Below are 12999 nucleotides of genomic sequence, written 5' to 3'. Positions count from 1 at the left end.
AAAATATGCGGATTAGCTATTATACTATATGTTAATAGTGAATCCGCATTTTCTCATCCACATAAGAGAATGACTATAAATATAGTTCTTTTCTAGTGAAAATATCCTCACTTTATTACAATGAGGATATTCTCATTAGAGAACTATATATAGTCCTTCTTGCAGGGGCTTTCATTTTTTTTTATGCAAACACGTTATTAAACTATATAATTTAATAGAGTCAATGTTTGATTAACTATAAAGCTATATAACTTAGTAGCACGTTCGCATGAGAAAAAAATGAGGGTATCCACATGAGATAAGGACTATATATATATAATTATTCTCTAGTGAGGGCATTCTCATTTTATTAAAGTGAGGATGCCAATAAATAAATAAAAAAACATAGATTTCAATACACTAATAGATAAAAAAAATATAGCTTTCAACGTATTGAAACCTATATTTTGTTGTATTTGAGTGACACTCTCACTTTAATAAAGTGAGAATGTTCTTACTAGAAAAGAACTATATATATATATATATATATATATATATATATATATATATATAGTCGTTCTTTAGTGCGTATTCCCTCATCTTTTAAAATTCAAATTTACTTTATATGCCATATAGATTATTAGTTTATTGAACCAAAAAAATGACAAAAAAACTAATATACAATATGGTGCACAATGAATCCACATTTTAAATACGCAAGCATTCGCACTAGAAAAAGATTATATACGTACATACACACATATATGTGCGTGTATTAGAAATCATCAGACTTTAACAAAGTCTACGATTTTGGATTCTATCAATCCTATATATATATAATTCCTCTATAACTTATTTAGACTTCTCAAAAAAGAAAATTATAATTTTTTTTCAAAACTCCTCCAAGGAATTTGTCTTTAATTTTTTTCAAAGGAGTTTATTATTATTATTATTATTATTATTACTACTACTACTACTTTTTTCAAGTGGTGTTTATATTTTGGATTGAAGTGGAAATCCTAAGATTGGGAGTGTGGAGTGAGAGTGAGAGTGTGTTGTTCACTTACTTTTATTTTGGATTGGGAATAAATAGCTTTAAATTACAGTTTTACCCTTATTTAAAGAATTATATTTTTTAATTACAAAAATTAATAAAAATATATTTTATTATATCGTAAATTAATAATTATTATTAATATTCTTAATTATGTAAATCATAATTTTTTATTAATTTTAATATTAATTATGTAAATTAAAAATTATTGATAAGAGCAACACAAATGAAACTTTATTATTAATAATATATTGCAAAATTAATATTTTCTTAGAATAAAATAGTTATTATTATTAATTATTAATATTAAATAAATATAATACTAAAGGGGTGTTCACGGATCGGATTTTGCGGATTGGACATCAATCCATATCCGATCCACAATTTTGCGGATTATAAATTTTGAATCCAATCTAATCCATGGATTGGTAAAATTCAATCCAAATCCAATCCATACATTTGCGGATCGAATGCGGATTTGACCCAATCCATATCCAATCCACCATTTTATGGATTAGTTTGTAGACTAAAAATTTTTAATTCTATCAAATCCACGAACTAACTAAATAAAAAAATTTTATATAAAAATAATTTTACTACTGATCAAATTTAAAATTAAATAAGATTTAAATAAATTAATTTTTTAAATAAAGCCAGAAAATACATTTGAAGTTTTAAAATATAACGCACCAAAAAAAAATCATTTGTTTAGACCAGTACATGAAAATTAACTATTTAGGAAGCTATATTTGTTTATTTAATTATTTTTTATTTTATATATTATCGGATAAGATATAATATAGTGTTAATGTAACTATATTTTAACTTATTTAATTACTAGTAAGTACTAATGCCATATTTACAAGTTTTATTTTTTTAAGTAAATAAATAGCTTTTATTTTCTTGTGGATTCGCGGATTTTTACGAAGTTTACAGAAGTACATCCATATTCAATCCACCGATTGCGGATTATCAAATTTTCAACCAATTCAATCCATCAATCCATGGATCGAATTTTTACGAATCAAATTTCTACGGATCAGACGGATTGGATTCTGAACACTCCTATATAATACTATTATTTTTAAATAATTTTAACTTAAAATCAATATAAATTATTATTTTTAACTAAATATAATAATATTATATTTAAATAAGTTTAATATTATTATTTTTAATAAAAATAATTTATAAAATAATACAATAATATTATTTTAATAAATATGATATTATTTATTTTATTTTATTAAATTTAATACAAAAATAGTAAAAAAAGAAGAAGTAGAAATAATATTATATTATTTATTTAAAAAAAATTTCACTCCCTACTTAAAAAATGTATGGAGTAAGATTTTCGCTATTTCCTAAAAATATATAAATGAGAAAAATCTGTACTTCTCAGTTCGCACCCTCGCTCCAATAAATAAAGAGTAATGATACAGCCACAAGCTCTTGTACAAACTGACGTGGTATGATAAGATTGGTTGAATTAAATATCACTTGGCCTACATGATTTGTTTTTATTAATTTATATTTTTATTCAACCAATGAATTAATGCCACGTCAGTTTGTACAAAATAAATTTATACAAAAATTTGTGATTGTATCATTACTCATGAATAAAACATAACATCAGTAAAAGCCCACGCAGTTGTATCTAAGATCTAACGGTCAAACACAGACCATTCTCTAACACGTGGCATTCCTAAAAATTATTTGCACCTGTAGCCTCAGCCAATCCCAGGAAAGCCCGCTCATTAAAAGTTACACGTGACACTATTATAACGACCCCGGGCAAAGCTTTCGAAACTGGCAGAGAGAACGAACGAACGAACGAGCTCACGAAATAGACTGATCAAAGACATTACAACAATAGTAATAATAAGTCAATAACTAATCAGTCAGCACAAATCAAGGAACAGCATTTTTATTCGATCATAAAAAAGAAAAATAAAAAATAAACCCGAAAATGTCGAGAAACAGATTCAATTTCCTCCACAACTCAGAACTTGAACTCAGGAGGTACACTTTTTACATCATTTTTTTTAAATTTTTTTTGGTGCACAAATTATATTTCTTGTCGACGTTTCGACGTGTACCTAAACCCTAATTTTTCTCTGATATATTGAACAAAGAAAATTGACGAGTTCCGTGTGTCGAATTTTGATTTATTAATTTTTTTTCTCTTTTGCTCATTTGTTCGGATAAAATGGCGCCGTAGTGTGTGACGTGTCAAGTTCATTGAATTGTTAGCTAACAATATAGAGATAGTTCAGATGATGATGAAGTTAAAAAAATAAATAAAATAAAATTAATGTGCTTTTTTTCTTTTTCTTGTATTGCAAATGAATCGACGATGTTAATTTTTTTAGCATTGGTGTTTTGTTGTTTGAAGTAATAATTTTTTGCTGGAAGGCAGTTAGGGTTAGTTGATATGTAGTAGGTTTAAATTTTTCAATCTGGTGCAAAGAAAAAAAGAGCTATGGGCAGCAGTCGAACTGAAGCTCTTTGTGAATCATGTTGTTGTCCTTGTTGAGTGGGCGCTCATTGGAAGTTGATTCCAGGTAACATGTAATTAGATGCAGTTTATTGTTTTGACATTTTCCATTTTATCAATGTGCTGTTTGGAAATTTACTTGTTCGGAACTGATGCCGTTTATGATGTAAGAGTAAGAAATAGAAGTAGTCTTCCCATTTTGTGACTGAGAGTCATACTAAATTAATAATGACAGGGATGCCTATGGATTCGCTCTGAGACCTCAACACATACAAGGATATAGAGAATACGCTGGTATCTACAAGGTATCTTTGTCGCTAAAGCGTCTTCTTTAACTCTCTCTGGCATGACATAATGGTGAGCTATGTAGATCGATAATTTTTCATTTGTGACGTGGAATCTAAGGAGACATGTAGTACATATAGCAAATTTAAGAGACGTGATAAAATTAGTCATGTTTTAGCATCCACACCAAATTGATTGAATTCTCAAATAGATAGCATTTTCTGCCTTTTTTTTTTTTAAGTTCTTTTTATTGAAACTAATAGAAAGAGCAACAGAAGTAAAAGCGGTGTTTTCTTTCCAGCTTACTGATACATTTATGGTATCAGGAAGAGGAAGAGGAAAGGGCACAAAAGTGGAAGAACTTCCTTGAGAATCAAGAACTTGCTCAAGTAAGATCTACCAAGGAGAAATATAAGGAAACATTGCAGGCCAACTCTACTGAATTTGAAGAGGAAACTGTTCGAGACAAGAATAGTGAAGGGAACAAGGCTGAAGCTTCTGAATTGAAAAGGACAACTTTTTCTGAGAAGGGCAGTGAAGGGAACGAGGCTGAAGCTTCTGAGTTGAAAGAAGAGACTGTTTCAGTTAGTGGAAGTCAAGTTGAGGAGGCCCAAGATACTAGGTGGAAAGCAGAGCTATCAGAGAGAAGTGGCAGAAGCAATGTGCCTGAATGTACAAGGGAGACTGTTCCAGAGAGAGGCAGGGAAGGGGAAAAGGCTGAAGTTACTGAATTGAAAGAAGAGACTCTTTCTGAGAGGGGTAAAAAAGGGGATGATTCAAGCAGGAAGTCTGACTCCGATGGTTCAAAAGAACTTAGTCCCCAGAAAGAGCAGCTTTCAGAAGAAACAAAGACCGAAAAGGTACAACCATGGGCTCAGATTAGACCATCCCTCGGTACCATTGAACATATGATGAATTTTCGTGTTAAGAAGAGAAAGGTCATGAAAGGTGAGCAGATAACTAAAAGTGGAGACCATCTTCCATCAATAGATGAAGCACGATCTTCAGGAGGGGAATCTGATGAGGATATTAAGGAAAAAGTCTGTGTTAATGTGACTTCATATGGGAGTGTGAATGGCTTAGATGACAAAGGTTCTCAGGAAGATGAAGTTTCTCCAGAGCCTTATTTTCCTTGGAAAGAGGAGCTGGAGAGCCTTGTTCATGGGGGAGTTCCAAAGGATCTGAGGGGAGAGGTTAGTTTATAGTGTTTCGTTTGTGAATTCTCATCAAATTTTACGTTCCTATGTTAGTGAAAGTTCGTAATAAATTCTCTATTACAGCTATGGCAGGCATTTGTTGGTGTTAAGGCACGGCGAACGGAGAGTTATTACCAGGATTTGCTGGCTCAAGAAATCAATGCCGATGAAAGCAAGGAGCATGATAATTCATTTGGTGTACCCAGGAAATGGAAAAAACAGATTGAGAAGGTCAATAGATGCAATGCGCTTTGGACTTTATCGTTCAATCTTTTCAATTTGTAGGTGCTACTGCTTTTGCTTTGTGTTACAAACCTGATCTCTCAGAAGACTAACTTGTTAATGTAATTTGCAGGATATACCACGAACGTTCCCAGCACATCCTGCTCTGAACGAGGATGGCAGAGACTCCTTGAGGCGTTTACTCTTAGCATACGCTCTACATAACCCTTCTGTTGGATACTGTCAGGTAACTAGAAATGTCACCACAATTTATATGACCAGAATGAAGCACTAATCTTTATCAAATTTCAGTCGCCAAATCTTGTGTAATTTTTTCTAATTTTCCCTCTTCTGCTTCAATTTGTTATTATCCAAGACTTCTTTTGTTTTCGTCTTATTATCATCAGCATCATCATCATTCCCAGGTATAGAACGGATTTTTTTTTGCTTGCAAAGTGCCAGCATCTCACATGTAAATGCTCAGGTTTTAACAACTTGGATGCTTGGTTCATGTAACATTGAAGTCTTCAGATATACCATAAGTAACTGAGATGTCATGCTTAAACTTGGCTTCTTTTTTCAAATCCTATTTGGTGTTTGGCATGGTGTAAGTACTTGACCTTTCCAGTGTCAATATAACTTCAGTTCTTTATACTTTTTGTTGTCCTAGCATGTTTGAATAAATGTTGGCTTGATTTTCCTCTTTTACTTTTTCTTTTCATTAGGTTGATCAAGGGGCATGACAAAAGTCTTGAATTTCCTTCTCAATCAAAATTGTGCCATGAGCATTAGAAGCAAAGTTAGCATCTATAGAATTGCTTTATTCTTTTTGAACTTTCTATCTTGAACCAATATAAAAGTTAACAATTCTATAAAGCAATTCTATTTCGAGTTTAACATCTTTAAAATAATCTCGTGAATGTATGGTTCCTAGGCTGAATCAGTCTTCCTGTATTGAGGCAAGATCATATCAAGAATCCTGTATTAGTACTCCTTCCTGCATATTTGGAACAGAGCAATAATGCCTTGAAGAATGTAAAGCATTAAGACTAGAAGAATGCATCCTATTGAAGAGGAAAAAAAAAATAAAAAAAGGTTATGATACGTCCAAAAATTGGAAAATTTTCCTTTTTGAGAAAACTAATAATAAGGTTCTGAGAACTGGTTATCACCTTGTAAGTCAAGAATTTCTTCTATTCCAACTGTGTTCGTCCACAGTATAAGGTCCGTATTCTGTCAAGCTGACTGTCGCCCCCCCCCCCCCCCTAGGACCCACCATGTTCATGATCTCACACAGCGTGTATCATTGTTTTTCTGTTATCATTATATTTATCGCTCTCTTTGTTTTGTTCAATTAATTTTAGTAACATCTCTCAACGCAAGTAATCTTTTAATAGTCCTGTTTGCTATGGTGTCAAAACACATGCAGGCAATGAATTTCTTTGCTGGCTTATTGCTGCTTCTGATGCCAGAGGAAAATGCCTTTTGGTAGGTTATGGATGCTTTTCTCTGGCATCACTCCCCCCACGCTCCTCCCACTTCCCTTCTTCTGCCAAGTGCATGCGTGCACACACACAGATAATGGCACATTATTTAAATCTTCGAATCTACTATTCCTTTCCCTTTTCTCTACCCCTTTGTTGTAGAAAATTGTGGGCTCACACAGATATCTGCTTTTTATCCCCAAATTAGCTAATTCCCCTCATCTTGATGTAATTTTTCAGGACCTTTGTGGGTATTATTGATGATTATTTTGACGGGTACTATACAGAGGAGATGATTGAAGCTCAGGTGTAGTGCAATCATTGAGAGTTCCTTTAGCAAGATTTATCCTAAGTATTCCATTTTGCTCTGGTTAACAGACTTTGCTCAGTTAATGCATTTTCATGCATTCTTTTATGCTATTAGGTGGACCAACTTGTGTTTGAGGAGTTGATCCGCGAAAGATTTCCTAAATTGGGTTTGTTTGTCTATTATTACGCCCTCGTACATGCCTCATTTTTTTTTTTTCCAACACATGAAGCAATGTGAGTAATACTTTGTATTTCAATTCCTTTGGTGCAGTTCATCATCTGGATTACTTGGGAGTGCAGGTGACATGGATCTCTGGACCTTGGTTCCTTTCCATTTTTGTGAATATTCTTCCTTGGGAAAGTGGTGAGGTCTATGTAATGTAATGCAGCATTTGAAAATAATATTCAAATAAAGTTGGAGACATAGGTTTTCTGATATTGTTTCATTAGTTGTTCTTTACACAAGTGCTTCAAATTGACTTCTCATCACAGTCTCATGGGTGGGTTCCTTTGTCTTCAGTTCTTCGAGTTTGGGATGTGCTTCTATACGAAGGAAATCGTGTTATGCTATTTCGAACAGCCCTTGCATTGATGGAGTTATATGGTAACTAGATAACATATTTATTTATTATGTTTGTGCATGATACTTTCTGTTTCCTAAAAGCAGCACATCTTTTGACATCAATTATCCTGTAGGACCTGCGTTAGTTACCACTAAAGATGCTGGGGATGCTATCACTTTGTTGCAATCCCTTGCTGGCTCAACATTTGATAGCAGCCAACTTGTTTTTACTGCTTGCATGGGTTATTTGACTGTAACTGAAGCCAGATTGCAAGAGTTGAGAGAAAAGCACAGACCTGCTGTGCTACTGGTAGTCGAGGAAAGATCAAAAGGGGGTCGAGTTTGGAAGGATCCAAACGGGCTTGCTACTAAGTTGTATAGTTTTAAGCATGATCCTGAATTGCTCATAGAAGAAAACAAGGGAACTGAAGGATCGGATGATGCACTTGCAGATGGAGACTTATCTTATAAGGAGCCTGCTGCAAATCTGGACGAAATGCTTAGTGGCCTAAGTGTCAATTCAGAATTAGAAGGAAGAGATCTTCAAGAACAGGTAGCTCCCTCTTTTTTGCTTTGACCCAACCCCTCAAACACCAAACTTGAAGTCTCTTTGTTGCATAACTTTGTCAGCTTGACTGAGTTTCAATTTTCATTTGGAAGTATCATTGTCTTTTATATTTGAACTAATAAGCCTTCTTATAGTGCTTAATACTACTGTTTGTATCCTTAGCCACTAGCTGAAGTTTTTAGGTCAAGCGACAACTAAAATGGTATCAAAGCGAATTTTAACCTAGGAGATTGTGTTGGAACCTCAACAGGTAGTTGCATTTGTATTTGTTGAATTGTTTCTATCTTGTCTTTGCCCTAGTCTTTTATCTCTTTTTGGGCTTGGCCTTTGTGGCAAGACCGATTGGGGTGGTCTGCACATGTGAATCCCATGGCTTAATACCAATGTTTAGGTCGTTACCTGCTAGCTTAATCTTTTAGGTCAAGTGGTAACCTAACAAGCCAGACGAAAGTTTCTTGTTGCATAAACCAGTGAAATAATCTAGCTATTCACTTGTGAAAGATAAACGAACATGACTGATTCTAGGCATCTCCTTTAAATTTCAACCATTCATAGTTTTTGTGCAGGTTGTCTGGTTGAAGGTGGAATTATGCAGCTTGCTGGAGGACAAAAGATCCGCTGTGCTCAGGTTAGTACAATCTACAATGTCTAGTTTCTGCATCCATCTTTCCCTATCTGGTGGATCAACCACATATGTATCTCACTGAGAAAATAATAGCTCGCACTTCTCAGTTTTATTAAGCCCCAAGTGGTTTCTGTAAAAATCCTACTATTTATTGTTAATTTACCTCATCTGGTCTGCAGAATCTACGAATCATCCATATGGATTACTTTAATTTTTCATTCCTCGAAACAACCACTGTATTCAGCATTCTTGTTGCTACTATAGCCTCTGAGTGTTCTCTCTGTATACACTTCCACTCTGAAGTAATCATTAATTAAAGAAGCTTGAAGAGGAAGGCTTTTGCTATCTTGTAGTAGTGCTTTCTCTTAATCCTCTGAAAATGAAACTTCATGGAATCATAAATCTGTTGTTATTTCTCTATGTACTTAAGCATTTGCTTTCACCAAGGTCTACTGATTCTATGAGTGGGGGCTGCTGAGTAATATAGGTGTCATCAATTTTGAAACATGAATGACTATTATAAAGACAATTTCAGCTCTCTTCATCCTGAATTATTTTGATTAAATTATGCCTGTGAGAGCCATCACTGTACCTTTATGTGTTCTTGTTCTTTTCCAGAGCTGAGGAGCTAGAGACGGCACTTATGGAGATGGTCAAACAAGACAATCGACGGCAATTGAGTGCAAGGGTATGTCCAACAAAACACGCAACATGCCTCTCATTACTTACATACACACACCCCACTGGATTTTGAAATGGTCGTCTTATTTTCAAAATCTATGGGATTCTTTGTCCAAATTTTGTATTTTGCTGTAGTAGTCTATTAGATGTTGATGGATACCACTGGAAAGAGTATTTTACATCCCATACCTTTACTTTTGTTTGTCTGTTCTGTATAGACTCAATGTTATGACTTAACCAATTCCTCTCTGAGAATTGCATAACTTGTAAATTTCAGCATCTGATCGAAAACAATAATGATACCACCACAAGCAGTTGTATAAACACTCTTGTACAAATTGAGTTGGCCGCTTACGTGGCATGAAGGGATTGGTTGGATGAAATATCACAGGGCCCAAAGTAAAAGTAGTTAATGAAAATATTATGTGGGCTCTGTGATGTTTTCATCCAACCAATCCGTTCATGCCACGTAACTTGCCAACTTAACTTGTACAAGGGTGTTTGTACAACTATTTGTAGCTGCATCGTTATTCGAAAATAAAAAACATATCTTGAAGCTGTGAAGTGTAACAGTCTTTTTGTGGATTGAATTACATTTATCACTAAAATATTATGTCCTAAGCTTCAATAATAATTAGTTGATATGCCAATCAAGAAATGTTGATTTGAAAGAGTTACTCAAGTTTGAACTATTTAACAGCATGCCAAAACCAGAGATTCCTTTACATTTTCTCGTTCAGCTACAGGCTGCATGGGTCTCCAAGAACAATAATTCTATGCTTCCATTGTAAGCTACAAATCAATCAACTCGTTTGGGAGATTTAAAAATTCATTTAAAATGGTGCAGATTGAGCAGTTGGAGCAAGAGGTAGCTGAGCTACAGCAATCCCTTGCTGACAAGAGAGAACAAGAATCTGCAATGATTCAGGTTTGAATTTGATTTGTGCTCTCTCATGTCTGCTTTCAGAAGACTATTCATGTTTGTTCCTATTATGAAACCTGTAGTTATCTGTAGATTAATCATATACTCTGCAGGTCCTTATGAAGGTAGAGCAGGAGCAAAGGATAACCGAAGACGCTCGTAGAAATGCAGAGCAAGATGCTCGCGCTCAGAGATATGCAGTTAATGTGCTCGAGGTCTTCTTATCCTTTCTCTCTGTACTACTGTTTTCATTTCACAAAAGAAGAAAGGTTCTAGATGATATTAAGTTTTGTGCTCATGAATGCATTTCCATATTTTTACTTTCTTTTATCGCTTTCTTTCAGTTGACTACAGATTGGCACTCATTTTTAATGTAACGTAGACTCTATCAAGAGACAGAACTGTTTAGTCTGTCTTAGTGACATTTTTTTGGTTATGCTCTTTTCACACAGATCAACAGTCAGTGTGATTTTATCTAGTGTCATATGAAGTGGTCCATTTAGAATCAACAGTTTGAATGAATTGGCTTTGTGGAACTTCTTCGGTAGAAATCCTTAAAGTAGATCCTGAGGTATAATGTAGAAATCTTTATCAACCTGCAGTTTGGACTCCTGCGAAGAACTCCTTTATATCCATGAAAATCATGTAGTATGCATTCTCTCCTAATTTGATTTAAACCCAATATGCCACAGCTGAAGCATGACTTCAGAAAATTAAAAAAATGTGTGATTTTGATGACACTCATTGACTCCTTAACTGACAGTTTTTTTTTTTTCAAATACCATATTATGTCCAGTCTTTATTGTCTCACATGTAATCACTTCTCAACACAAGTATATATTCAGGAAAAATATGAGAAGGCTATGGCTTCTGTTGCTCAGATGGAGAAGAGGGCGGTTATGGCAGAATCAATGTTGGAGGCTACTTTGCAGTATGAAACTGGCCAAGCTAAAGCAGTATCTTCTCCAAGGTATATTAGAAATTCTTGAGATATCATAGCTGTGTTCTATGTTCCATTTTATGAGTTCGATAAATAATATTGATTTATGGAGCTATATAAAATCTAATGTGATTAATTCTCTGTAATTTTTCCTCTGATAATCTGGTGAACTATCAAACAAAAGTAGAAATTGAACATAAAGTTACTCTATAAGTGCCTTTAAAACAGTTTGGACAACCTTCCATGTTTCACACGTAAATAGGACGTGGTCAGCCTTTTCATACCAGTTGAAATGCTGAATGTACAATGTATACGGTAATTGTTTCCTTTTTGTTAAGGTGTCCAAGTTTTCAACTGACATGCCCACAGACTCACTATTAAAATGTGACATTACCATACTTCATGTGAGAGAAGTAACTGATAGTCAGTAAAAAAGTTTGATCCAATATTCTGATCTGCCTTTTCCATATGATTTCATATCATTTCTGCAAAACATTCATTGAAAAACCAGCCCCCCTTTTCAGTATATGCATATGGTAGATAGTAAGTTTAGGAGAAAGAACTGTGGTTTTGAATCACAAAGAAAGAACATTGTAGCCCCTTTTAGTGGAATTCCCAATTCCCCTGCTATATCTAAGTCTCTACCATTTCATTTGTAGTCATTTTTAGCGGAATTCCCAATTCCCTGCACCATTTAAACCTCTACCACTGTTCCACCATTTACCCTCATGAATTTACATCGAACTCTTCTGTTGCATCATTTGCATTTCTCTTTTGACCTCATGAGAACATGGTGTGTTCTGTTGTAAAATGACTCAGTACTGATGCTTTGCTAGCCTATGCTTAAGTATGAAATTGGTGACTCACAATTTTAGTGTTCTTTCTAGGGCTGTGCATAACCAAAGCTCAGTTGACAGCCCCAAAAGAAGGATAGGTCTATTTGGACTTGCCTGGCGTGACAGAAACAAGGTAAATTTCACCTAGTTCTTGGTCACTGTTATATGAAAAAATTTGTGCAATTGAGTACAGCATAGAGATTTCGTCCTATACAAACAAAAAATTTTCCTTTAATCAGAAGTATTGAGGACTGTCAGTCATTTTCTGAGAGATGTATTAGCTACTAGCGAACTTTCCATAATTGAGTTAATTTCATTTTTATATTAGACTTATATTTGCTATGCAAATTACACTGTTGTTCAGTTTTGAAGCTTTATCAGTTGATATAATTGCATTTAATAGGGCAAACCATCCAATCTCGAGGAGTCCAGTGACAGGAAATCCACCAATTAGTAGATAGACTAATTCTACTGCCTGAGAACAGGACCTGTAGTGGGGATTCGGAGGGAGGCTTCAGTGCCATGAAACGAGGCATGTTTTCCTACTGCGAATTCATTTCTTGGAGTTCTTCGTGGTTAGTCACTTCCCCAATCCCTTTGTATTTATTACTCTAGAGGTTGTGTAAGGGAGACATCTATTTGTATAATTGTAGTCAACTCTTGTAGTCACTTATTCTCCAATTCTTCCCCCCCCCCCCCCCCCCCCCCCCAAACAAAAAAAAAATCCTCTAGACAATTAGTTGTAAATTATCGTCATTTGGAGCTGTAGAAAGGGAAAGGAAGAAATATATTCATTTGATTTCTTTCATGGATCTCTTTTGTTGCCCTAATAGTTGAGT

The 12999-nt window shown here is 34.4% G+C and overlaps 1 protein-coding gene across 2 annotated transcripts; it reads left to right on the top strand.

Annotated features, from left to right (window-relative positions):
* Positions 1-2857: 2857 nt before the first annotated feature.
* Positions 2858-12972, top strand: LOC102614554 (uncharacterized). 2 transcript variants are annotated; one of them, XM_006480493.4, is made up of 18 exons: positions 2858-3055; positions 3766-3835; positions 4142-5008; positions 5096-5242; positions 5367-5480; positions 6663-6721; positions 6958-7024; positions 7142-7193; positions 7298-7390; positions 7547-7630; positions 7723-8141; positions 8723-8784; positions 9400-9469; positions 10310-10390; positions 10498-10599; positions 11230-11354; positions 12212-12293; positions 12564-12972. In XM_006480493.4, exons 1-18 carry the CDS (start codon positions 3003-3005, stop codon positions 12612-12614), a joined length of 2598 nt encoding a protein of 865 aa, XP_006480556.1. In that variant the 5' UTR covers positions 2858-3002; the 3' UTR covers positions 12615-12972. The 2 variants fall into 2 exon arrangements, with proteins under 2 accessions (XP_006480556.1, XP_006480557.1); XM_006480494.4 differs by having other exon boundaries at positions 2904-3597.
* Positions 12973-12999: the final 27 nt, after the last annotated feature.

Source organism: Citrus sinensis, chromosome 6 (genome assembly GCF_022201045.2).
Source record: "Citrus sinensis cultivar Valencia sweet orange chromosome 6, DVS_A1.0, whole genome shotgun sequence".
NCBI lineage: Eukaryota > Viridiplantae > Streptophyta > Magnoliopsida > Sapindales > Rutaceae > Citrus > Citrus sinensis.
Note: the sequence above shows the minus strand (reverse complement) of the source record. Positions and strands in the feature narration are given on the sequence as shown.

What these genes read in the sequence shown, in the direction of transcription:
- LOC102614554 (XM_006480493.4), top strand. Translation starts at nt 3,003, where the DNA reads ATGTCGAGAAACAGATTCAATTTCCTCCACAACTCAGAACTTGAACTC. An exon ending in TATTCTTCCTTGGGAAAGTG is followed by an intron (nt 7,391 to 7,546) that starts GTGAGGTCTATG and finishes CTTTGTCTTCAG; the next exon opens with TTCTTCGAGTTTGGGATGTG. An exon ending in AAAAGATCCGCTGTGCTCAG is followed by an intron (nt 8,785 to 9,399) that starts GTTAGTACAATC and finishes GTTCTTTTCCAG; the next exon opens with AGCTGAGGAGCTAGAGACGG.